Source organism: Oncorhynchus nerka, linkage group LG17 (assembly GCF_034236695.1).
Source record: "Oncorhynchus nerka isolate Pitt River linkage group LG17, Oner_Uvic_2.0, whole genome shotgun sequence".
NCBI lineage: Eukaryota > Metazoa > Chordata > Actinopteri > Salmoniformes > Salmonidae > Oncorhynchus > Oncorhynchus nerka.
This window is the reverse complement of record NC_088412.1, coordinates 14,789,533-14,815,938: the sequence shown is the minus strand read 5'-3', so window position 1 is coordinate 14,815,938 and position 26,406 is coordinate 14,789,533. Positions and strand designations below refer to the sequence as shown.

At 46.2% G+C, this 26,406-nt stretch overlaps 1 protein-coding gene across 1 annotated transcript in view; it reads right to left on the bottom strand.

Annotated features, from left to right (window-relative positions):
• Positions 1–26,349, bottom strand: part of ush1c (Usher syndrome 1C) — a 49,309-nt gene extending 22,960 nt beyond the window's left edge. The window contains exons 1-11 of the mRNA XM_029685803.2: positions 26,241–26,349; positions 23,531–23,598; positions 21,685–21,828; positions 16,399–16,537; positions 12,554–12,662; positions 12,414–12,438; positions 12,096–12,153; positions 11,720–11,905; positions 11,361–11,420; positions 11,165–11,221; positions 4,403–4,545 (exon numbers count right to left, since the gene is read on the bottom strand). Coding sequence (XP_029541663.2) covers positions 4,403–4,545; positions 11,165–11,221; positions 11,361–11,420; positions 11,720–11,905; positions 12,096–12,153; positions 12,414–12,438; positions 12,554–12,662; positions 16,399–16,537; positions 21,685–21,828; positions 23,531–23,598; positions 26,241–26,276 — 1,025 coding nt within the window. The 5' untranslated portion in view covers positions 26,277–26,349. The remainder of the gene's footprint in view (positions 1–4,402; positions 4,546–11,164; positions 11,222–11,360; positions 11,421–11,719; positions 11,906–12,095; positions 12,154–12,413; positions 12,439–12,553; positions 12,663–16,398; positions 16,538–21,684; positions 21,829–23,530; positions 23,599–26,240) is intronic.
• Between the last annotated feature and the right edge of the window lie 57 nt (positions 26,350–26,406).

Here is a 26,406-nt window from a genome sequence, read left to right as displayed (position 1 = left end):
CGTTAATAAGCGATAAAATTCATCAGGAGGCGATGTAAATTCTTTAGCTGTCCGTGTCGAAAACATGTCCGAAGAGAGTTCGACCAAAACATCCGGTCGGAGACCGGAGGGAATGAGTTCCCTTGATTCGGTTCGACCAAGAATCAAAGCTGAATCAAATGACAAGACTCTAGACATCGTGTGGAAGCTGTAGGCACTGTAACCTCGGCGCTATTTAATTCGGTTCACTTTGAACAATTCCTTGAAGTCGCGGAAGGATATATTTTTCCATTTTCAGTGATCAGATTTCCCTGCACTTTTCGATGAAACGCATGTTCTGTTATAGTCACAGCCGTGATTTAAACAGTTTTAGAAACGTCTGAGTGTTTTCTATCCACACATACTAATCATATGCATATACTATATTCCTGGCATGAATAGCAGGGCGCTGAAATGTTGCGCGATTTTTAACAAAAAGCTGCGAAAAGCTGCTTGAATTCTCAACTTCCTTAACAGGTTAAAGGTCTTCAAGAACACAGTGGCCTCCATCATTCTTAAATGGAAGAAGTGTGGAACCACCAACACTCTTCCTAGAGCTGACCGCCAAACTGAGAAATCAGGGGAGAAGGGCCTTGGTTACGGAGGTGAACAACAACCCGATGGTCACTGACAGAGTTCTATAGTTCCTCTGTGGAGATGGGAGAACCTTCCAGAAGGACAACCATCTATGCAGCACTCCACCTATCCGGCATTTATGGCCAGACGGAAGCCACTCTTCAGGAAAAGGCACATGACAGCCTGCTTGGAGTTTGCCAAAAGGCATCTAAAAGACTCTCAGACCATGAGAAACAAGATTCTCTGGTCTGATAAAACCAAGATTGAACTATTTGGCCTGAATGCCAAGCGTCATGTCTGGAGGAAACCTGGCACCATCCCTACAGTGAAGCATGGTGGTGGCAGCATCATGCTGTGGGGATGTTTTTCAGTGGCAGGGACTGGGAGACTAGTCAGGATCAAGGGAAAGATGAATAGAGCAAAGTACAGAGAGATCCTTGATGAAAACCTGCTCCAGAGCGCTCAGGACATCAGACTGGGGCTAAGGTTCACCTTCCAACAGGACAACAACCCTAAGTACACAGCCAATAAAACGCAGGAATGGCTTTGGGACAAGTCTTTGAGTGGCCCAGCCAGAGCCCAGACTTGAACCTGACCGAATGTCTCTGGAGAGACCTGAAAATAGCTGTGCAGTGATGCTCCCCATCCAACCTGACAGAGCTTGAGAGGATCTGCAGAGAAGATTTGGGGAGAAACTCCCCAAATACAGGGGTGCCAAGCTTGTAGCGTCATTCCCAAGAAGACTCGAGGCTGTAATCGCCGCCAAAGGTGCTTCAACAAAGTACTGAATAAAACATCTGAATACTTATGTAAATGTGATATTTCAGTTTTTTTATTTAAAAAAAAACATGCAAAAATGTTTTAAACTGTTTTTGCTTTGTCATTATGGGGTATGGTGTGTAGATTGATGAGAAAAAAAAACTATCTAATCAATTTTAGAATAAGGCTGTAATGTAACAAAAAGGCTGTAATGTAACTTTCCGAATGCACTGTATATAACGTTAGCCATCGGAGTGACTTGACACAACGCTGGCCAAACAAGACATAACTACAAACAAAACGTTAAACGAGTTAAATGGTTCCAGTCTGCCGTGAAGCGTGCATCCATGTATACGGGGAAGAGTCTAGTTACATTTTAAGACATTCTAAGTTTCTAATTTTGTCAGAAAGTCATTTTCATTGCAAGTTAAAGCGTACTGTTCGCTAGCAAACATTAGCTTGCTGGCTCGCTAGCTAATGTTACGTGTATGATCTGTGTAGTAATATTATTTGAATCAGAAATCCATTTGCATTCTTAGTTATACCCTAATGTTAGCTAACTAACATTGAACCTGGTTGGTTAGCTTTAGCTACCTGGAGATTCATACTACAGCAATGGCAATTTTTGCATTGCTTGGTAGTAGTTTGAGTTGGGATTATGCCTGTGCATTGTTTAGCTATCTAGCTAGCTACATGTCTAAACAAAAGACAAAAGACTACATATGTAAACAAAACACTTCTCCAGATGATTACATGACCCATCAATTTAGCCAGGTGTGTCTGCGGGTGATTACGGCCATCTATTGTATTTAACCTTTTATAACTAGGGGGCAGTATTTTAATTTTTGGATAAAAAACGTTCCCGTTTTAAACGGGATATTTTGTCACGACAAGATGCTCGACTATGCATATAATTGACTTTGGATAGAAAACACTCTGACGTTTCCAAAACTTCAAAGATATTGTCTGTGAGTGCAACAGAACTGATGTTACAGGCGAAACCCAGATAAAAATCCAATCAGGAAGTGCCGCCTCATGCCAATGAAACCGCCTCATGCCAATGACTCCTTATATGGCTGTGAATGAGCTACGAATGAGCTTACATTTTCTATGTATTCCCCAAGGTGTCTACAGCATTGTGACGTCTTTTTACGCATTTATGTTGAAGAATAGCCGTAAGGGACCACATTTAGCAAGTGGTCACATGATGGCTCCGGCAGAAAATCTTGCGTAAAGTACACAAGTAGCCATTTTTCCAATCGGTTCTTATTAGAAACCAATTGTCCCGACGGATATATTATCGAATATATATTTGAAAAACACCTTGAGGATTGATTCTAAACAACGTTTGCCATGTTTCTGTCGATATTATGGAGCTAATTTGGAAAAAAGTTTGGCGTTGTAGTGACTGCATTTTCCGGTCGATTTCTCAGCCAAACGTGAAGAACAAACGGAGCTATTTCGCCTACAAAAATAATATTTTTGGAAAAAAGGAACATTTGCTATCTAACTGGGAGTCTCCTGAGTGAAAACATCCGAAGTTCTTCAAAGGTAAATGATTTAATTTGATTGCTTTTCTTATTTTCGTGAAAATGTTGCCTGATGCTAGCAGAGCCTAGCCATAGCATTATGCCATGATAAACTTACACAAATGCTTGTCTAGCGTTGGCTGTAAAGCATATTTAAAAAATCTGAGATGACAGTGTGATTAACAAAAGGCTAAGCTGTGTCTCAATATATTTCATTTGTGATTTTCATGAATAAGAAAATTGTCTAGGAAGATTTATGTCCGCTGCGTTATGCTAATTAGTTTGAGGCTATGATTATGCTCCCGCATGCGGGATGGGTAGTATCAAGATTAATGAACATGTGTACATGTCCAGACAATAGTGACCCATCCACTTAGCTAGATGTGGCTGGGAGGTGGTTATAACATTTCCTTCACATGATCCATCAATTTAGACAAGTGCGTCAGGTAAGCGTCATCTAATAAATATAATATATTTATAAAATATTTGTATCTAGACACTTTCTGTTTTTGACATTGCTACTATGGAAGTAACCATTTCACTGTACTGTTTGCACCTTCTGTATCCTGTGCATGTGACAAATAAACATTTGATCTGATTTGATATGTGTGTTTCCCAGAGACGGTTATGTGAAGAACATGACCTGCACCAAAGTCAGATTAGGATATAGGCAAAGGACTCGATAAAGTGTACATTTACCTGGAGTTTTTCTTTATTGTAGGCTACTACTTTCACCACTTTTAGTCTTGAAATCTTTGGTTGTTTATTAAACTAATCACTCTGTTTATCAAGTGGCCTCTCATGTGAATCCTTAAAGAGATTGGTGGGGCCAAGGTTTAGAGGGTGTAACGATGCTGAATGGGTGTAAACAAAGAAGAGCTCTCCAGTAGATGTATCAAAACATTCAAGGGCCATTTTCTCAACGCAGAATTACTTTCCCATTGTTCTTCAACTGCAGTGTAAGATCTACAATTTCTAGCTCTGAGTCTCTATTTTTATTCAATGTAAAAAAAAACGTTTCAAATTTTGCTACATAAGACTGAATCGAGGCGGTCAGGCACCTATGTTTTCTCTCTCTGTGTGTGCATAAAGCATAAAGCATAAAGCATAAAGCATAAAGCATAAAGCATATGTACAGACAACAATAACTTTTGGCGAAAGGACATTGATCAGTTTACCACCAAATGGCAAAGCTTCAGCTCTCTGAATACACTAATCTATAATCATCAAGTGTTTTTTCTGAGTGTTTCTGTCCAATCTCCCCAACATTGTTTGGCATGAAAACGATTTGATAGAATATTTGGCTCTAAGAACCTTGATGATTTGGAATGCCCTATGTCCACTTGTGTGGTTCCATGGTGTTTTTGGTAAGGGATCATCCGCTGCTACCTCGTTATGAATTGAGGAGCAAACTGAAGTAGAGAGGAGATTCAGCAACTCTTGGGAGGACAATGGAATCAAACATTGTTAAAAGTAGAACCAAATATCCAATTTTAATCAACCAATCAATATCCACTCACTGCCTCTCCTTCTCCTGCTGCTCCTTAATGATCTTGTTGGTCTGTAGGGCAACCCTCTTCTGTTGCATCAGCTCTTGTCTGTCCACCTCCCTGCGAGCCTCCACCGCCAGACGCTCCTCGCCTGTCATAAACAACTCACTGCCCTGTGCGGGACAAACAAACAAACAAACAAACAGACAGACAGACAGACAGAGAGACAGACAGACAGACAGACAGACAGACAGACAGACAGCAGAAAGGGGGTGTAAGAGTGTTCCAATCACTGATCTGTGATGGACTGGAACGGAAGTGCCCTTCCACAAGGAAATAACAACACACGGATGGATGTAGTGAGAGCGGGAGATAAGAGAATAACAATCGCATAAAATAATCACATATACTATTTATTCTTTCAATTTACTCGCTGTCTAGAGGTGGAAATGAGAATTGATCATTATCAGGTCTTAAAGGGGAAATCTGCAATTGCTAAGTAAGTCATTAGGGGTATAGTAAGTCGTTATGGGTATAGTAAGTTGTTAGGGGTATAGTAAGTTGTTAGGGGTATAGTAAGTCGTTAGGGGTATAGTAAGTCGTTAGGTGTAGAGTAAGTTGTTACGGGTATAGTAAGTCATTATGGGTAAACTGTAGTAAGTTAATAGGGGTATAGCAAGTCGTTAGGGGTATAGTAAGTCATTATGTGTAAAGTAAGTCATTATGGGTATGCTGAAGTAAGTCATTAGGGGTATAGTAAGTCATTAGGGGTATAGCAACTCGTTAGGGGTATACTGTAGTAAGTTGTTAGGGGTATAGCAAGTCGTTAGGCGTATAGTAAGTCATTAGGGGTATAGTAGTGTAAGTCATTATGTGTAAATAATATACTTTACTACTTTACTTTATGTGTAAAGTAAGTCATTATGGGTATACTGAAGTAAGTTGTTAGGGGTATAGCAAGTCGTTAGGCGTATAGTAAGTCATTAGGGGTATAGTAGTGTAGTGTTAGCTAGCTACATAGCTAGCTACATAGTTGTCTTTGCTGTCTTCGTATCCAAGATAATTGTGTAGCTTAGAGTGTGGAGTCTTAGAGTGATAATTGCGTTATTATCGTATTTCGTCGCCCTCCTATCTGCCTAGCAGCTAGCCAGCTAGCATACGTTCACCGGCTACCGTAGCACTGTAGTAACTATCACACTCAACCGAACGACTTGATTAGTGTAGTATTAGATAGCTACATAGTTGTCTTTGCTGTCTTCGTATCCAAGATAATTGTGTAGTTTAGAGTGTGTAGTCTTAGAGTGATTATCTTAATTCACCGAGGTCAGCTAGCCAGCTATTTTGTCGTCCTTAACGTAGGAGACACTCCTAGCTAGCCAATAGCCAGCCAACGTCTACTGAATAGAACTTTCGCATTCGGTCGCATTCTGCGTCGCTCCACAGGTAGTATCACTTTTTCATTTCATTTCATTACAGTCCCAACGGTGTGATTTGTTTGATCGTAGCTAGCTACATAGCTAGCTACATAGCCGTCTTTGTTTCAAAGATAATTGTGTAGTCTAGAGCGATTTTCTAGGTTAGCTAGCCAGCTATTGTCGTTCTCCTAACGCAACGTAACGTAACCAACACTGCTAGCTAGCCACCTAGCTCCCGATAAGCAGCACTGTAGAAACTTCACACTCAACGGTACGACTTGATTAGGGTAGTGTCAACAACGCAGCTAGCCTACCCCAGCAGTACTCTATCATTTTAATCATTTTAGTCAATTAGATTCTTGCTACGTAAGCTTAACTTTCTGAACATTCGAGACGTGTAGTCCACTTGTCATTCCAATCTCCTCTGCATTAGCGTAGCCTCTTCTCTAGCCTGTCAACTATGTGTCTGTCTATCCCTGTTCTCTCCTCTCTGCACAGACCATACAAACGCTCCACACCGCATGGCCGCAGCCACCTAATCTGGTGGTCCCAGCGCGCACGACCCACGTGGAGTTCCAGGTCTCCGGTAGCCTCTGGAACTGCCGATCTGCGGCCAACAAGGCAGAGTTCATCTCAGCCTATGCCTCCCTCCAGTCCCTCGACTTCTTGGCTCTGACGGAAACATGGATCACCACAGACAACACCGCTACTCCTACTGCTCTCTCTTCGTCCGCCCACGTGCTCTCGCACACCCGAGAGCTTCTGGTCAGCGGGGTGGTGGCACCGGGATCCTCATCTCTCCCAAGTGGTCATTCTCTCTTTCTCCCCTTACCCATCTGTCTATCGCCTCCTTTGAATTCCATGCTGTCACAGTTACCAGCCCTTTCAAGCTTAACATCCTTATCATTTATCGCCCTCCAGGTTCCCTCGGAGAGTTCATCAATGAGCTTGATGCCTTGATAAGCTCCTTTCCTGAGGACGGCTCACCTCTCACAGTTCTGGGCGACTTTAACCTCCCCACGTCTACCTTTGACTCATTCCTCTCTGCCTCCTTCTTTCCACTCCTCTCCTCTTTTGACCTCACCCTCTCACCTCCCCCTACTCACAAGGCAGGCAATACGCTCGACCTCATCTTTACTAGATGCTGTTCCTCCACTAACCTCATTGCAACTCCCCTCCAAGTCTCCGACCACTACCTTGTATCCTTTTCCCTCTCGCTCTCATCCAACACTTCCCACACTGCCCCTACTCGGATGGTATCGCGCCGTCCCAACCTTCGCTCTCTCTCCCCGCTACTCTCTCCTCTTCCATCCTATCATCTCTTCCCTCTGCTCAAACCTTCTCCAACCTATCTCCTGATTCTGCCTCCTCAACCCTCCTCTCCTCCCTTTCTGCATCCTTTGACTCTCTATGTCCCCTATCCTCCAGGCCGGCTCGGTCCTCCCCTCCCGCTCCGTGGCTCGACGACTCATTGCGAGCTCACAGAACAGGGCTCCGGGCAGCCGAGCGGAAATGGAGGAAAACTCGCCTCCCTGCGGACCTGGCATCCTTTCACTCCCTCCTCTCTACATTTTCCTCCTCTGTCTCTGCTGCTAAAGCCACTTTCTACCACTCTAAATTCCAAGCATCTGCCTCTAACCCTAGGAAGCTCTTTGCCACCTTCTCCTCCCTCTTGAATCCTCCCCCCCCCCCCCCCCTCCTCCCTCTCTGCAGATGACTTCGTCAACCATTTTGAAAAGAAGGTCGACGACATCCGATCCTCGTTTGCTAAGTCAAACGACACCGCTGGTTCTGCTCACACTGCCCTACCCTGTGCTCTGACCTCTTTCTCCCCTCTCTCTCCAAATGACATCTCGCGTCTTGTGACGGCCGGCCGCCCAACAACCTGCCCGCTTGACCCTATCCCCTCCTCTCTTCTCCAGACCATCTCCGGTGACCTTCTCCCTTACCTCACCTCGCTCATCAACTCATCCCTGACCGCTGGCTACGTCCCTCCCGTCTTCAAGAGAGCGAGAGTTGCACCCCTTCTGAAAAAACCTACACTCGATCCCTCCGATGTCAACAACTACAGACCAGTATCCCTTCTTTCTTTTCTCTCCAAAACTCTTGAACGTGCCGTCCTTGGCCAGCTCTCCCGCTATCTCTCTCAGAATGACCTTCTTGATCCAAATCAGTCAGGTTTCAAGACTAGTCATTCAACTGAGACTGCTCTTCTCTGTATCACGGAGGCGCTCCGCACTGCTAAAGCTAACTCTCTCTCCTCTGCTCTCATCCTTCTAGACCTATCGGCTGCCTTCGATACTGTGAACCATCAGATCCTCCTCTCCACCCTCTCCGAGTTGGGCATCTCCGGCGCGACCCACGCTTGGATTGCGTCCTACCTGACAGGTCGCTCCTACCAGGTGGCGTGGCGAGAATCCGTCTCCTCACCACGTGCTCTCACCACTGGTGTCCCCCAGGGCTCTGTTCTAGGCCCTCTCCTATTCTCGCTATACACCAAGTCACTTGGCTCTGTCATAACCTCACATGGTCTCTCCTATCATTGCTATGCAGACGACACACAATTAATCTTCTCCTTTCCCCCTTCTGACGACCAGGTGGCGAATCGCATCTCTGCATGTCTGGCAGACATATCAGTGTGGATGACGGATCATCACCTCAAGCTGAACCTCGGCAAGACGGAGCTACTCTTCCTCCCGGGGAAGGACTGCCCGTTCCATGATCTCGCCATCACGGTTGACAACTCCATTGTGTCCTCGTCCCAGAGCGCTAAGAACCTTGGCGTGATCCTGGACAACACCCTGTCGTTCTCAAATAACATCAAGGCGGTGGCCCGTTCCTGTAGGTTCATGCTCTACAACATCCGCAGAGTACGACCCTGCCTCACACAGGAAGCGGCGCAGGTCCTAATCCAGGCACTTGTCATCTCCCGTCTGGATTACTGCAACTCGCTGTTGGCTGGGCTCCCTGCCTGTGCCATTAAACCCCTACAACTCATCCAGAACGCCGCAGCCCGTCTGGTGTTCAACCTTCCCAAGTTCTCTCACGTCACCCCGCTCCTCCGCTCTCTCCACTGGCTTCCAGTTGAAGCTCGCATCCGCTACAAGACCATGGTGCTTGCCTACGGAGCTGTGAGGGGAACGGCACCTCACTACCTCCAGGCTCTGATCAGGCCCTACACCCAAACAAGGGCACTGCGTTCATCCACCTCTGGCCTGCTCGCCTCCCTACCACTGAGGAAGTACAGTTCCCGCTCAGCCCAGTCAAAACTGTTCGCTGCTCTGGCCCCCCAATGGTGGAACAAACTCCCTCACGACGCCAGGACAGCGGAGTCAATCACCACCTTCCGGAGACACCTGAAACCCCACCTCTTTAAGGAATACCTAGGATAGGATAAAGTAATCCTTCTCCCCTCCCCCTTAAAAGACCTAGATGCACTATTGTAAAGTGGCTGTTCCACTGGATGTCATAAGGTGAAAGCACCAATTTGTAAGTCGCTCTGGATAAGAGCGTCTGCTAAATGACTTAAATGTAAATGTAAATGTAGTAAGCTGTTAGGGGTAAAGTAAGTCATTATGGGTATAGTAAATCGTTAGGGGTATAGTAAGTTGTTATGGGTATAGTAAGTTGTTATGGGTATAGTAAGTCATTATAGGTATACTGTAGTAAGTCGTTAGGGGTATAGTAAGTCGTTATGGGTATAGTAAGTCATTATGGGTATAGTAAGTTGTTATGGGTATAGTAAGTCATTATAGGTATACTGTAGTAAGTCGTTAGGGGTATAGCAAGTCGTTAGGGGTATAGCAAGTTGTAACGGGTATAGTCATTCATCATGGGTATACTGTAGTAAGTAATTAGGGGTATAGCAAGTCGTTAGGGGTATAGTTAATATTTATAGGTATACTGTAGTAAGTTATTAGGGGTATAGGAGGTTGTTAGGGGTATAGCAAGTCATTAGGGGTATAGCAAGTCGTTAGGGGTATAGTAAGTCGTTTGGGGTATAGTAAGTTGTTAGGGGTATAGTAAGTCATTATGGGTAAAGTAAGTCATTATGGGTATACTGTAGTAAGTTATTAGGGATATAGGAGGTTGTTAGGGGTATAGCAAGTCATTAGGGGTATAGCAAGTCATTATGGGTATAGTAAGTCGTTAAGGGTATAGTAAGTGGTTTGGGGTATAGTAAGTCGTTTGGGGTATAGTAAGTCGTTTGGGGTATAGTAAGTCATTATGGGTATAGTAAGTCGTTATGGGTATAGTAAGTCGTTAGGGGTATAGTAAGTCGTTTGGGGTATAGTAAGTTGTTAGGGGTATAGTAAGTCATTATGGGTAAAGTAAGTCATTATGGGTATACTGTAGTAAGTTATTAGGGATATAGGAGGTTGTTAGGGGTATAGCAAGTCATTAGGGGTATAGCAAGTCATTATGGGTATAGTAAGTCGTTAAGGGTATAGTAAGTCGTTTGGGGTATAGTAAGTCGTTTGGGGTATAGTAAGTCATTATGGGTATAGTAAGTCGTTATGGGTATAGTAAGTCGTTAGGGGTATAGTAAGTCATTAGGGGTATAGTAAGTCATTATGGGTAAAGTAAGTCATTATGGGTATACTGTAGTAAGTTATTAGGGGTATAGCAAGTTGTCAGGGGTATAGTAAGTCTTTATGGGTATAGTACGTCTTTATGGGTATAGTACGTCTTTATGGGTATACTGTAGTAAGTTATTAGGGGTATAGCAAGTTGTTAGGTATAGTAAGTTGTTTGGGGTATAGTAAGTCGTTTGGGGAATAATAAGTCATTATGGGTATAGTAAGTCATTATGGGTATAGTAAGTCATGTATGGGTATACTGTAGTAAGTTATTAGGGGTATAGTAAATCATTATGGGTATAGTAAGTAATTTATGGGTATACTGTAGTAAGTTATTAGGGGTATAGTATGTCGTTAGGGGTATAGTAAGTTGTCAGGGGTATAGTAAGTCCTTATGGGTATACCGTAGTAAATGATTAGGGGTTTAGCAAGTCGTTAGGGGTATAGTAAGTCATTAGGGGTATAGCAAGTCGTAATGGGTATAGTAAGTCATTATGGGTATACTGTAGTATGTTATTAGGGGTATAGCAAATTGTTATGGATATACTAAGTTATTAGGGGTCTAGCAAGTTGTTAGGGGTATGCTGCTGCAGATAAGTTGTGGAATTGCATCTTCATAATGATGTCGCATTCTGCACTTTGCTTCTTGAAAGTGCTATATATTGAAAACTGATGACATAAAAACATTTTTGGGACTGTATCGACAATGGACTAATTTAAAAAAATGAAAAAGATAGTTTTTGAGTGGACTATTCCTGTAAGGAAGCACTATTCGTAGCAGTTGACGGTGTACTTACAGCACCAGAAAGAACTGTGATGGTTAGACTCCTGCTGCTCTTCAGAACTCTGACAGCCTGCAGACACAATAGAGATTCAACTTTACTAAGCAATAAACACAAAATAAAGTTTATTATTTACCAAGCAAATGTATTATTTACCAAGCAAAACTGTATTCTGGATGTATCAAACCTTTGTTTGCATTTTGTGTCCTACCTCTTTGTGGTCCAGATTAGTGAATTCCACCCTGTTCACCTCGACGATCTGGTCACCAATCTACCAACACAAAACACATTACAACTCGCAATACCAACCATGCAGCAACACACACACATTTCAGCACTTTATTGTAATCCACATTGGGACATTGTAGCATACTAGGACCAAGCTCGATGGGATCTTCTCACATAAACACTCTGCGACATGGTTCGGAAAACAATTCCTAGCCAGTAAGATTTCTCATGGATCTTGACGAAACACTATGAGTTTATTATGCGCAGGTGATCATTGTGATGCATTTCTAGATGTTCATTTCATAGTGGTTCGCAGTACGCTAAACAGGGCCAAACTCTTACCTGTAGTCCTACTTCAGCAGCGAGGGAGCCAGGTTTGACGTTACTGACATAGATACCAGGCTGCTGTGTGGGGCCACTGGAGATGCTGATGCCCATGCCCTTGGTGCCCACCAAGCTCAGGAACACCTTCTTCTCCTTGATCTCCTTGCCTCCCATGGACGCCAGGCCTGCCACACTGTTTTTCGTCTTTTGAGAGAGAGAGAGAGATAGAGAGAGAGATAGAAAATGATGTGCTTGGTTGCATTACAGTATTTATTTGTAGGTCGCTCTGGATAAGAGTGTTTGTTAAATTACAAAAATGAGAATGAAGAAGGGCCAAAGGAATAAAGAATATGAGAGAATATTTCATCTAAAAGAATATGAATCTCATTCTCACCCCAGAATCAGACACAAACTGGTCCACAAACTGCCACTTCAAAACCTCCTCTGTGGAACTGGAGAAGAACAGAAATCTAATTCTATATTTATTTATCTATTTATTTAACCTTTATTTAACCAGGATGATACCTTGAGGTCGGTTGAAAACCTGTTTTGTGAGGGACACCTGACACAGGAAATACATAACACATGCTTCCTGGATGCCCCTTATCCAGAATATATCGTTGGTGTTTTATTAATCTCACACCTCATCTCGTCTTTGCTAAAAACAGAAAGTTGTCAAATACAATACCAACCAAGAGAGAAACAGCCCTACCTCTTCACTGGTATCATTCCAACCTCTGCACAGAGAAAAGAAGCAAAGAGACAGAAATTGAAAATGAAGTCTAATTACTTAGATGACATAAAGACAGGTACATTATTGGGATATGCCCTGAATGGGATGGGTGAACTTACGCCTGACTTTGAGCGACACGGTCTTCTTGGTCTTGATGAGGTTGATGACTTCCTCGTGGATACAGGAAGAAATGGAGTATCCATTGATGCGTACAATCTCATCTCCCATCTGGAGGTCACACAGGTCAGACGTTACGACGACCATCATGTTTTATGGGCTACATTTCTCTGAGTATTATGGCATTGTGTGTTTGCTTCTCTTCAGATGTCTGACAACAACCCCTCCACCCTCCATGCATATTTTCAAAGCCTTGTGCTCACTGGGTAAGGATGAGTCTCAGAATAGTTTTTTTCTCCAGGTGCCAGACAGGATGGCTGTGTCACCTCAGTAGTGGTGTGTCAATTTGTGTCACTGGTTACTGAGCTAATGGAAGTGTGGGACATCTGTCGTGCTGGCTGAGGGGAATAACTACAGTATTTTCTTTTATCTTTATTTAACTAAGCAAGTCAGTTAAGAACAAATTCTTATTTTCAATGACAGCCTAGGAACAGTGGGTTAACTGCCTGGTTCAGGGGCAGAACGACAGATTTTTACCTTGTCAGCTTGGGGATTCAATCTCGCAACCTTTCGGTTATTAGTTGATGGAATTTATATGTTTAAATTAATGATTAGAATATTCCACCCTGAAACCATATCATTGTACAAAATTGATTATAGTCAGTAAAATTATAATTAATGATGTGTGTAGTTTTAGTCAGAATTAGGGTAAAACAATATATCTGTACAATATATTATTTATAGTATCTTAAACACAGACTGTCTGAACAAAATTCGGTGCTGACCTGGCTGGGCTGGGAGATTTGGGAGAGGGCAGGGAGTGCTTCTCATTGTCTCCCTAATCTTGGGGGAGGACAGGGAGTGCTTCTCATTGTCTCCCTAATCTTGGGGGAGGACAGGGAGTGCTTCTCATTGTCTCCCTAATCTTGGGGGAGGACAGGGAGTGCTTCTCACAGTCTCCCTAATCTTGGGGGAGGACAGGGAGTGCTTCACACAGTCTCCCTAATCTTGGGGGAGGACAGGGAGTGCTTCTCACAGTCTCCCTAATCTTGAGGGAGGACAGGGAGTGCTTCTCACAGTCTCCCTAATCTTGGGGGAGGACAGGGAGTGCTTCTCATTGTCTCCCTAATCTTGGGGGAGGACAGGGAGTGCTTCTCACAGTCTCCCTAATCTTGGGGGAGGACAGGGAGTGCTTCTCATTGTCTCCCTAATCTTGGGGGAGGACAGGGAGTGCTTCTCATTGTCTCCCTAATCTTGGGGGAGGACAGGGAGTGCTTCTCACAGTCTCCCTAATCTTGGGGGAGGACAGGGAGTGCTTCTCACAGTCTCCCTAATTACATTTACATTTAAGTCATTTAACAGACGCTCTTATCCAGAGCGACTTACAAATTGGTGCTTTCACCTTATCTTGGGGGAGGACAGGGAGTGCTTCTCACAGTCTCCCTAATCTTGAGGGAGGACAGGGAGTGCTTCTCACAGTCTCCCTAATCTTGGGGGAGGACAGGGAGTGCTTCTCATTGTCTCCCTAATCTTGGGGGAGGACAGGGAGTGCTTCTCACAGTCTCCCTAATCTTGGGGGAGGACAGGGAGTGCCTCTCACAGTCTCCCTAATCTTGGGCGAGGACAGGGAGTGCTTCTCACAGTCTCCCTAATCTTGGGGGAGGACAGGGAGTGCTTCTCACAGTCTCCCTAATCTTGGGGGAGGACAGGGAGTGCTTCTCACAGTCTCCCTAATCTTGGGGGAGGACAGGGAGTGCTTCTCACGGTCTCCCTAATCTTGGGGGAGGACAGGGAGTGCTTCTCACGGTCTCCCTAATCTTGGGGGAGGACAGGGAGTACTTCTCATTGTCTCCCTAATCTTGTGGGAGGACAGGGAGTGCTTCTCATTGTCTCCCTAATCTTGAGGGAGGACAGGGAGTGCTTCTCATTGTCTCCCTAATCTTGAGGGAGGACAAGGAGTGCTTCTCACGGTCTCCCTAATCTTGGGGGAGGACAGGGAGTACTTCTCACAGTCTCCCTAATCTTGGGGGAGGACAGGGAGTGTTTCTCACAGTCTCCCTAATCTTGGGGGAGGACAGGGACTGCTTCTCATTGTCTCCCTAATCTTGGGGGAGGACAGGGAGTGCTTCTCACAGTCTCCCTAATCTTGGGGGAGGACAGGGAGTGCTTCTCATTGTCTCCCTAATCTTGGGGGAGGACAGGGAGTGCTTCACAGTCTCCCTAATCTTGGGGGAGGACAGGGAGTGCTTCTCATTGTCTCCCTAATCTTGGAGGAGGACAGGGAGTGCTTCTCATTGTCTCCCTAATCTTGGGGGAGGACAGGGAGTACTTCTCATTGTCTCCCTAATCTTGGGGGAGGACAGGGAGTACTTCTCATTGTCTCCCTAATCTTGGGGGAGGACAGGGAGTGCTTCTCATTGTCTCCCTAATCTTGGGGGAGGACAGGGAGTACTTCTCATTGTCTCCCTAATCTTGGGGGAGGACAGGGAGTACTTCTCATTATCTCCCTAATCTTGGGGGAGGACAGGGAGTGCTTCTCATTGTCTCCCTAATCTTGGGGGAGGACAGGGAGTACTTCTCATTGTCTCCCTAAATTTGGGGGGAGGACAGGGAGTGCTTCTCACGGTCTCCCTAATCTTGGGGGAGGACAGGGAATGCTTCTCATTGTCTCCCTAATCTTGGGGGAGGACAGGGAATGCTTCTCATTGTCTCCCTAATCTTGGGGGAGGACAGGGAGTGCTTCTCATTGTCTCCCTAATCTTGGGGGAGGACAGGGAGTACTTCTCATTATCTCCCTAATCTTGGGGGAGGACAGGGAGTGCTTCTCATTGTCTCCCTAATCTTGGGGGAGGACAGGGAGTACTTCTCATTATCTCCCTAATCTTGGGGGAGGACAGGGAGTGCTTCTCACGGTCTCCCTAATCTTGGGGGAGGACAGGGAATGCTTCTCATTGTCTCCCTAATCTTGGGGGAGGACAGGGAGTGCTTCTCATTGTCTCCCTAATCTTGGGGGAGGACAGGGAGTACTTCTCATTGTCTCCCTAATCTTGGGGGAGGACAGGGAGTACTTCTCATTGTCTCCCTAATCTTGGGGGAGGACAGGAGTGCTTCTCACGGTCTCCCTAATCTTAGTCGGCTGGGTAGTGAATAAACTGTACTAACCTCTTGCATAAGCTGAGTCTTTGACTAATTATTATTAAACCCATGGTCTTACAAACCTTGGGGATTGGTCAAAGCTATTGATTGATTGTTATTATCATTGGGATGGAAGATTTTCATGACATTAGTCCAACGATTTAACCACTAGGCTACCTGCCGCCCCAGACAGTACAGCAGGTTCAATTACTTCATGAAGGACAGGAAGGTACTTAAAGAATTCACTGATGTTTTTATCAAAGCAGTTTGTTCCTCTGATTGGTTGTATTTGATGCATGCATACTGTATGTGATATGTTTCTATCAGGATTAGGGTCAATTCCATTTCAACTCCATATAATTCAGGAACAACACTGAAACTCCAATTCCAACTTTCTTCAATGCTTTTTTCAATGAGGAAAATGTGGAACTGGAATTTGGTTTACTTTCTGAATTGACTGGAATTTCAAAGGAATTGACCCCAACCCTGATTACTATATGTAACACAGCAAGGAGAGATACCCATATGAACTGCATAATGATTAATACAAAGATGTTTGACATTTCTCAACAGAGTCAAGTGGTGCAGTCTATGAATCTGCTTCTGAAAGGGTAACTAATCAATGCTTCTTTACTCCACCTAGTGGAAATATTGACCATATCATAGGAAAAGACTGTCCCTTTCATGACCTCATGGAAACAGAAACACACACCTGCAGGCCACTGTTTCCAGCCTGTCCATCCTTGACGATCTGTGAGATGAAGAGTCCACAGCCGAACTCCAGGCCCCCTCTTACGCTCAGCCCCAGGCCCTCAGGATGAGTACGATCCAGACGCACCTCCCTTAGCTTACTGCGCCACCAGGTGGGGGAAGAGGAAGGAGGAGAAGAAAGACAGGGGGGAGAGGGAGAAGGAGAAGAAAGACAGGGGGGAGAGGGAGAAGGAGAAGAAAGACAGGGGGAGAGGGAGAAGGAGAAGAAAGACAGGGGGAGAGGGAGAAGGAGAAGAAAGACAGGGGGAGAGGGAGAAGGAGAAGAAAGACAGGGGGAGAGGGAGAAGGAGAAGAAAGACAGGGGGAGAGGGAGAAGGAGAAGAAAGACAGGGGGAGAGGGAGAAGGAGAAGAAAGACAGGGGAGAGGGAGAAGGAGAAGAAAGACAGGGGGAGAGGGAGAAGGAGAAGAAAGACAGGGGGAGAGGGAGAATGAGAAGAAAGACAGGGGAGAGGGAGAAGGAGAATAAAGACAGGGGGAGAGGGAGAAGGAGAAGAAAGACAGGGGGAGAGGGAGAAGGAGACTAAAGACAGGGGGAGAGGGAGAAGGAGAATAAAGACAGGGGAGAGGGAGAAGGAGAAGAAAGACAGGGGGAGAGGGAGAAGGAGAAGAAAGACAGGGGGAGAGGGAGAAGGAGAAGAAAGACAGGGGAGAGGGAGAAGGAGAAGAAAGACAGGGGAGAGGGAGAAGGAGAAGAAAGACAGGGGAGAGGGAGAAGGAGAATAAAGACAGGGGGAGAGGGAGAAGGAGATTAAAGACAGGGGAGAGGGAGAAGGAGAAGAAAGACAGGGGGAGAGGAGAAGAAAGACAGGGGGAGAGGGAGAAGGAGAAGAAAGACAGAGGGAGAAGGAGAAGAAAGACAGAGGGAGAAGGAGAAGGAGAAGAAAGACAGAGGGAGAAGGAGAAGAAAGACAGGGGAGAGGGAGAAGGAGAAGAAAGACAGGGGAGAGGGAGAAGGAGAATAAAGACAGGGGGAGAGGGAGAAGGAGAATAAAGACAGGGGGAGAGGGAGAAGGAGATTAAAGACAGGGGGAGAGGGAGAAGGAGAAGAAAGACAGGGGGAGAGGGAGAAGGAGAAGAAAGACAGGGGGGAGAGGGAGAAGGAGAAGAAAGACAGGGGGAGAGGGAGAAGGAGAAGAAAGACAGGGGGAGAGGGAGAAGGAGAAGAAAGACAGGGGGAGAGGAAGAAGGAGAAGAAAGACAGGGGGAGAGGGAGAAGGAGAAGAAAGACAGGGGAGAGGGAGAAGGAGAAGAAAGACAGGGGGAGAGGGAGAAGGAGAAGAAAGACAGGGGGGGGAGGGAGAAGGAGAAGAAAGACAGGGGGAGAGGGAGAAGGAGAAGAAAGACAGGGGGAGAGGGAGAAGGAGAATAAAGACAGGGGGAGAGGGAGAAGGAGAAGAAAGACAGGGGAGAGGGAGAAGGAGAATAAAGACAGGGGGAGAGGGAGAAGGAGAAGACAGACAGGGGGAGAGGGAGAAGGAGAAGAAAGACAGGAGGGAGGGAGAAGGAGAAGAAAGACAGGGGGAGAGGGAGAAGGAGAAGAAAGACAGGGGGAGAGGGAGAAGGAGAAGAAAGACAGGGGGAGAGGGAGAAGGAGAAGAAAGACAGGGGGAGAGGGAGAAGGAGAAGAAAGACAGGGGGGGAGAGGGAGAAGGAGAAGAAAGACAGGGGGAGAGGGAGAAGGAGAAGAAAGACAGGGGAGAGGGATAAGGGAGAAGAAAGACAGGGGAGAGGAAGAAGGAGAAGAAAGACAGGGGGAGAGGGAGAAGGAGAAGAAAGACAAGGGGGAGGGAGAAGGAGAAGAAAGACAGGGGGAGAGGGAGAAGGAGAAGAAAGACAGGGGGAGAGGGAGAAGGAGAAGAAAGACAGGGGGAGAGGGAGAAGGAGAAAAAGACAGGGGGAGAGGGAGAGAAGAAAGAGACAGGGGGAAGAGGGAGAAGGAGAAGAAAGACAGGGGGAGAGGGAGAAGGAGAAGAAAGACAGGGGGAGAGGGAGAAGGAGAAGAAAGACAGGGGGAGAGGGAGAAGGAGAATAAAGACAGGGGGGAGAGGGAGAAGGAGAATAAAGACAGGGGGAGAGGGAGAAGGAGAATAAAGACAGGGGGAGAGGGAGAAGGAGAATAAAGACAGGGGGAGAGGGAGAAGGAGAATAAAGACAGGGGGAGAGGGGGAGAAGGAGAAGAAAGACAGGGGAGAGGGAGAAGGAGAAGAAAGACAGGGGGAGAGGGAGAAGGAGAAGAAAGACAGGGGGGAGGGAGAAGGAGAAGAAAGACAGGGGGAGAGGGAGAAGGAGAAGAAAGACAGGGGGAGAGGGAGAAGGAGAGAAAGACAGGGGGAGAGGGAGAAGGAGAAGAAAGACAGGGGAGGGGGAGAGGGAGAAGGAGAAGAAAGACAGGGGGAGAGGAAGAAGGAGAAGAAAGACAGGGGAGAGGGAGAAGGAGAAGAAAGACAGGGGGAGATGGAGAAGGAGAAGAAAGACAGGGGGAGGGAGAAGGAGAAGAAAGACAGGGGGGGAGAGGGAGAAGGAGAAGAAAGACAGGGGGAGGGAGAAGGAGAATAAAGACAGGGGGAGAGGGAGAAGGAGAAGAAAGACAGGGGGAGAGGGAGAAGGAGAAGAAAGACAGGGGGAGAGGGAGAAGAAAGAAGGGGAAGAGGAGAAGGGGGAGAGGGAGAAGGAGAAGAAAGACAGAGGGGAGAGGGAGAAGGAGAAGAAAGACAGGAAGGAGAAGGAGAGGGAGAAGGAGAAGAAAGACAGGGGAGAGAGAAGGAGAAGAAAGACAGAAGAAAGAAAGACAGGGGGAGAGGGAGAAGGAGAAGAAAGACAGGGGGAGAGGGAGAAGGAGAAGAAAGACAGGGGGAGGGAGAAGGAGAAGAAAGACAGGGGGGGGAGGAGAAGGAGAAGGAAGGAGAAGAAAGACAGGGGGGGGGGGAGAAGGAGAAAAGACAGGGGGACAGGGGAGAGGGAGAAGGAGAAAAAGACAGGGGGAGAGGGAGAAGGAGAAGAAAGACAGGGGAGAGGGAGAAAGAGAAGAAAAACAGGGGAGAGGGAGAAGGAGAAGAAAGACAGGGGAGAGGGAGAAGGAGAAGAAAGACAGGGGGAGAGGGAGAAGGAGAAGAAAGACAGGGGAGAGGAAGAAGGAGAAGAAAGACAGGGGAGAGGAAGAAGGAGAAGAAAGACAGGGGGGAGAGGGAGAAGGAGAAGAAAGACAGGGGGAGAGGGAGAAGAGGGAGAGAGGAGAAGAAAGACAGGGGAGAGAGGAAAGACAGGAGAAGGAGAAGAAAGACAGGGGAGAGGGAGAAGGAGAAGAAAGACAGGGGAGAGGGAGAAGGAGAAGAAAGACAGGGGAGAGAAAGAAGGAGAAGAAAGACAGGGGAGAGGGAGAAGGAGAAGAAAGACAGGGGAGAGGGAGAAGGAGAAGAAAGACAGGGGAGGAGGGAGAAGGAGAAGAAAGACAGGGGGGGGGAGAGGGAGAAGGAGAAGAAAGACAGGGGAGAGGGAGAAGGAGAAGAAAGACAGGGGAGAAGGGAGAAGGAGAAGAAAGACAGAGGGAGAAGGAGAAGGAGAAGAAAGACAGGGGAGAGGGAGAAGGAGAAGAAAGACAGGGGGAGAGGGAGAAGGAGAAGAAAGACAGGGGGAGAGGGAGAAAGAAGAAAGACAGGGGGAGAGGAAGAAGGGGAAGAAAGACAGGGGAGAGGGGAGAAGGGGAAGAAAGACAGGGGGAGAGGGAGAAGGGGAAGAAAGACAGGGGGAGAGGGAGAAGGAGAAGAAAGAAAGGGGGAAAGGAAGAAGGGGAAGAAAGAAAGGGGAAAGGAAGAAGGGGAAGAAAGACAGGGGAGAGGGAGAAGGAGAAGAAAGACAGGGGGAGAGGGGAGAAGGAGAAGAAAGACAGAGGGGAGAAGGAGAAGGAGAAGAAAGACAGGGGGAGAGGAAGAAGGAGAAGGAGAAGAAAGACAGGGGGAGAAGAAGGGGAAGAAGGAGAAGGAGAAGAAAGACAGGGGAGAGGAAGAAGGGGAAGAAAGAGGGGGAAGGGAGAAGAAGAAAGACAGGGGGAGAGGGAGAAGGAGAAGAAAGACAGGGGAGAGGAAGAAGGGGAAGAAAGAGGAGAAGAAAGACAGGGGGAGAGGAGAAGGAGAAGGAGAAGAAAGACAGAGAGGAGAAGGAGAAGGAGAAGAAAGACAGAGGGAGAAGGAGAAGAAAGACAGGGGAGAGGGAGAAGGAGAAGAAAGACAGGGGGAGAGGAAGAAGGAGAAGAAAGACAGGGGGAGAGGAAGGAGGAGAAGAAAGACAGGGGGAGAGGAAGGAGGAGAAGAAAGACAGGGGGAGAGGAGGGGGAAGAAAGACAGGGGGAGAGGAAGAAGGAGAAGGAGAAGAAAGACAGGGGAGAGGAAGAAGGGGGAAGAAAGACAGGGGGAGAGGGAGAAGGAGAGAGAAGAAAGACAGGGGGAGAGGGAGAAGGAGAAGATAGACAGGGGGAGAAGAAGGGGAAGAAAGACAGGAGGGGAGAGGAAGAAGGGGAAGAAAGACAGAGGGAGAAGAAGAAGGAGAAGAAAGACAGGGGGAGAGGGAGAAGGAGAAGAAAGACAGGGGGAGAGGAAGAAGGAGAAGAAAGACAGGGGAGAGGAAGGAGGAGAAGAAAGACAGGGGGAGAGGAAGGAGGAGAAGAAAGACAGGGGGAGAGGAAGAAGGGAAGAAAGACAGGGGAGAGGGAGAAGGGGAAGAAAGACAGGGGGAGAGGGAGAAGGGGAAGAAAGACAGGGGGAGAGGGAGAAGGAGAAGAAAGACAGGGGAGAGGGAGAAGGAGAAGAAAGACAGGGGAAGAGGGAGAAGGAGAAGAAAGACAGGGGGAGAGGAAGAAGGGGAAGAAAGACAGAAGGGGAAAGACAGAGAGAGAAGAAAGACAGGGGGAGAGGGAGAAGGAGAAGAAAGACAGGGGGAGAGGAAGAAGGGGAAGAAAGACAGGGGAAGAGGAAGGAGGAGAAGAAAGACAGGGGGAGAGGGAGAAGGAGAAGAAAGACAGGGGAAGAGGAAGGGGGAGAAGAAAGACAGGGGGAGAGGGAGAAGGGGATAGAGGGAAGATGTCAGGAAGGGGTTATCAGTTCTGTGTATCAATGTAGTGTACATTGTCGTTATCTTGGAGTGACTAGAAAGTATAAGACAAATGCATCTCATTGAAAGTCTATGGACTGTTAAAGCTCCAGCCTGGTGGGTGGCAGCGACCCCTCCACTCACCGTGACCTCTTGGGGGTGTGCAGGTCGTACTCCACCTGGTGTTTGAGGGGAATGAGGGGCCGGATGGTATCAAACAGTGGCAGGCGGCTGGGCTCGTTGATGACCAGCTTCAGGTCCCCCACCAGCACTGACAACTCCATGGACCTGAGGGAGAGAGCAGAGGGTCAGAGGTCAGCTCAACACACAAACAAATGTTTGACACATGCATGCACGCACGCACACACACACACACACACAGTGTCAATGCACAATAATTTAAGAGAGAGCGAGAGGTTTTGAACGCCTTCATCATTCCTATTTCTGACTAGGAGGAAAAACTGCCTCAACGCTGGGTATAGAACAACTAGGACAGAACAGTTTGATAAACACCACACCCTTATCAAGTATATCAAGAATGTGCAATCAACCTACCAATGGGAACAAAAAGGCCTATGACTATTAATTATTAATGTTCACCATTTCACTCCTGACTCGTGTATGAAGGGGGAAATGGCTTTTGGAAATAGCTGGCCAGGCTTGGCGGAGCACAGTGGAAAACTGATCATACTGTAGGTCTAACCAATGGGGTCTCAGGGCTCTGGCTCCATACCCAGACCACATGGAAACCAGCTCCTCTAACTCCCCATTCAGTCCACATTAACATCACATTCCTGAACGAAACCCATCTCCCCAACATAAAAGACTTGTATACACACACACACACACACACACACACACACACACACACACACACACACACACACACACACACACACACACACACACACACACACACACACACACACACACACACACACAGGAGACTTAATCCCATATTATACATAAATGTGTGATTTGAGAGAAATCAAGAGATTTGCTTGGTTGAAATAGAAGTGACAGAAAAAAGATAATCTTGATGTATCTAGTACTGGCAGAGTACACCACCAACAAATACTACTACTAACTACTAACAATGAATGTATCTAGTACTGGCAGAGTACACTACTAACAATTACTACTAACAATGTATTTATCTAGTACTGGCAGAGTACACCACCAACAAATACTACTACTAACTACTAACAATGAATGTATCTAGTACTGGCAGAGTACACCACCAACAAATACTACTACTAACTACTAACAATTAATGTATCTAGTACTGGCAGAGTACACCACCAACAAATACTACTACTAACTACTAACAATTAATGTATCTAGTACTGGCAGAGTACACCACCAACAAATACTACTACTAACTACTAACAATGTATTCATCTAGTACAGGCAGAGTACACCACCAACAAATACTACTACTAACTACTAACAATTAATGTATCTAGTACTGGCAGAGTACACCACCAACAAATACTACTACTAACTACTAACAATGAATGTATCTAGTACTGGCAGAGTACACCACCAACAAATACTACTACTAACTACTAACAATGTATTCATCTAGTACAGGCAGAGTACACCACCAACAAATACTACTACTAACTACTAACAATGTATTCATCTAGTACAGGCAGAGTACACCACCAACAAATACTACTACTAACTACTAACAATGAATGTATCTAGTACTGGCAGAGTACACCACCAACAAATACTACTACTAACTACTAACAATGAATGTATCTAGTACTGGCAGAGTACACTACTAACAATTACTACTAACTACGAACAATTAATTTAATCTAATTAATCTAACAATACACTTCCTCAAATAAAGGATCAGCAAACTGAAATCAGTTAAGGGAAGAAAATTTAAAAACTGTGGCGATTGTTTGTCCTGAAACTAACAAGTCAATAATTTAACACTAAACTAATGTGAAAGCCAGACAGAGATGGTGGTACTCACTGGTGGTATATCCGCAGGACATCATACAGGTAGTCCTTTTCTGCCTCATTGTCAATGAGTAGCTCCACCTAGACAACAAAGACATCTTCATCATCGTCATCGTCTTTATCATAGACAAGATAGCAGCTGCCACAGTCGGGGAAAGCTGCAGACTCTTACTGACACATCCCTCTCAGCTGTGGTCTTTTGTGTGTGTGTGTGTGTGTGTGTGTGTGTGTGTGTGTGTGTGTGTGTGTGTGTGCGCGTGCGCGTGCGCGTGCGTGCGTGCGTGTGCGTGCGTGCGTGTGTGTGTGTGTGTGTGCGTGCGTGTGTGTGCATGTGTATATGTTTGCTGTGTTTGTGTGCCCATAAAAGCGTTCGCATCAATAGTATCTCTATTCTATTGTTGATGCTGGTGACAGAAGGCCAGGTAGCTTTCCCTGTTTGTAGATCCCTTCTCCTTGGAAGTGGCCGGCCCTCACTAGGACTCTGGGCTGGGAGCCACTCTCACTAGGACTCTGGGCTGGGAGCCACTCTCACTAGGACTCTGGGCTGGGAGCCACTCTCACTAGGACTCTGGGCTGGGAGCCACTCTCACTAGGACTCTGGGCTGGGAGCCACTCTCACTAGGACTCTGGGCTGGGAGCCACTCTCACTAGGACTCTGGGCTGGGAGCCACTCTCACTAGGACTCTGGGCTGGGAGCCACTCTCACTAGGACTCTGGGCTGGGAGCCACTCTCACTAGGACTCTGGGCTGGGAGCCACTCTCACTAGGACTCTGGGCTGGGAGCCACTCTCACTAGGACTCTGGGCTGGGAGCCACTCTCACTAGGACTCTGGGCTGGGAGCCACTCTCACTAGGACTCTGGGCTGGGAGCCACTCTTATGCCACTGGACTGGGGAGAGGGAGTGAGGGAGTGAGACGGAGGGGGAGGTTGGAGGGGGGTTTGGAATAGTGAGGTGAGCAGTATAACCTTACAGTACAACCCTGAGACAAAAAAAGTCTCACACACACACACAGTACAGATAACCTTGAGGGGACACAAAATTCAGTCCCATTCTAAATCTGATTTTCCCTAACCCCAACCTTAACCCTAAAACCTAACCTTAACACTAAACGTATACATAACCCTGGCTCCTAACCAAAAAACTAAAACACACTCTAGCTCCTAACCCTAATTCTAACCTAACCCTAAACACCCTAGAAATAGCATTTGACCTTGTGGGGGGGACTAACAAAATGTAAAATGTTTGTTTGTTTACTATTCTTGTGGGAACTTCTGGTCCCCACAAGCATAGTTAAACATGTCCACACACACACACACACACACACACACACACACACACACACACACACACACACACACACACACACACACACCTAGATACACATTACCGCACAAAAGCACAAATATGCAAAGGTTGCTGGGTGTATGCCGGTGTGTTTATAGTGTCATAAAGCTCTCTGACTCGACATTGAGAGACAGGGAAAGCAATGTGACTATGTGCAGACTTTGGCCCCATAAACTGATGAAGCCGATCATAAAGCACCACCCACAGACCACTGGGTAGTCTAGGAACATGGACCAACACACAGCTTATGTTATAACTGAAGTTCTCTTGTGATATTTAAACTCCCTTATTCTCAAACATCCAACAAAGCCCAGGGGTGAATACAACACACACTAATGTCAAATCAGCTATAATAGAGATGAAAGGGCCCACTTCAATCCAACATTAGCCTATATTCACCTCTAAAAGACAAATAAAATGAGTCGTTGTTGCTCATGCCTGCCTACCTGCCTGCTCTCTCGGTCTCTAAATGCTGCTGTAAATGGTTCCTTCCTTTCTGCATGCCTGGACATCCCTGACATTGTCTAAATGATCAAAAGGGGAGCGACCCAGTAACAACCTACAACATAGCTCGGGATCCACATTACAGAGGACTGAAAACACCTAAATGTATCAAGTTCCCTTTACACAGTTTCTCTTTGGACATTATTACCCTGATAATGTAACCTGCATTTGGGGAATGAACAATTGTATGCCTACAATTCATTTGTTTATATTTCTTTAACTACGCAAGTTAGTGAAGAAGAAATGTTTATTTACAATGACTGCCTACCCCCGGGCCAAACCCTAACCCCAACGACACTGCCCTATGGGACTCCCAATCACGGCCGATTGTGGTACAGCCCAGGATCGAACCAGGGTCTGTAGTGACGCCAGAAGAACTTTCTGCAATACACACAATGCACAATGACTAACCAATCAAGAACGCCATAAGTAATCATGAAATACTGTAGCCTAGCTTACCTGTACAGACTCTTCGGACAATCTAAATGTATGTTACTGTATAGCCCATACAGTGTTTAAAAGGAATATATGAAATTAAATATCCTTACATATGAGGGAGCAACGTTGTAATCATACAGAGAATGAAGTTGTTTAACACACAAACAGTCTAATTTCACAATTGTGAAATAAAGAATGAAACAATGCAATAAAAATCGAAGACAAAACATATGTTAGTCCTATACTAATTAGTTCTCAATACCTATCAAGACATATGAAATGTAAAGGCAGCTGTGTAAAAGCGTTACCCCAACAGGGTTCAGAGTACATCATACTGTGATAACAGCCAAAGAGAAATGAAACACCAATTGCTTTACATAACATAAATGGCTTTACTTACCACATTAGGCAAATATTTCATTAGTACATTATTACCTTGTGCCTAAATTCTCGAGCTACTTTTCGTTCCATTTTCAACAAAAAAAAAACGGTGCCACCAACCGGCGTTCAATCGTCCTGTGTGCGCTACCGAAAGTGGCGCTACCGATACTGAACGCTGGGTAGTAGATGAGTGACACCAAGGGCCCTATTTAAAGAATAG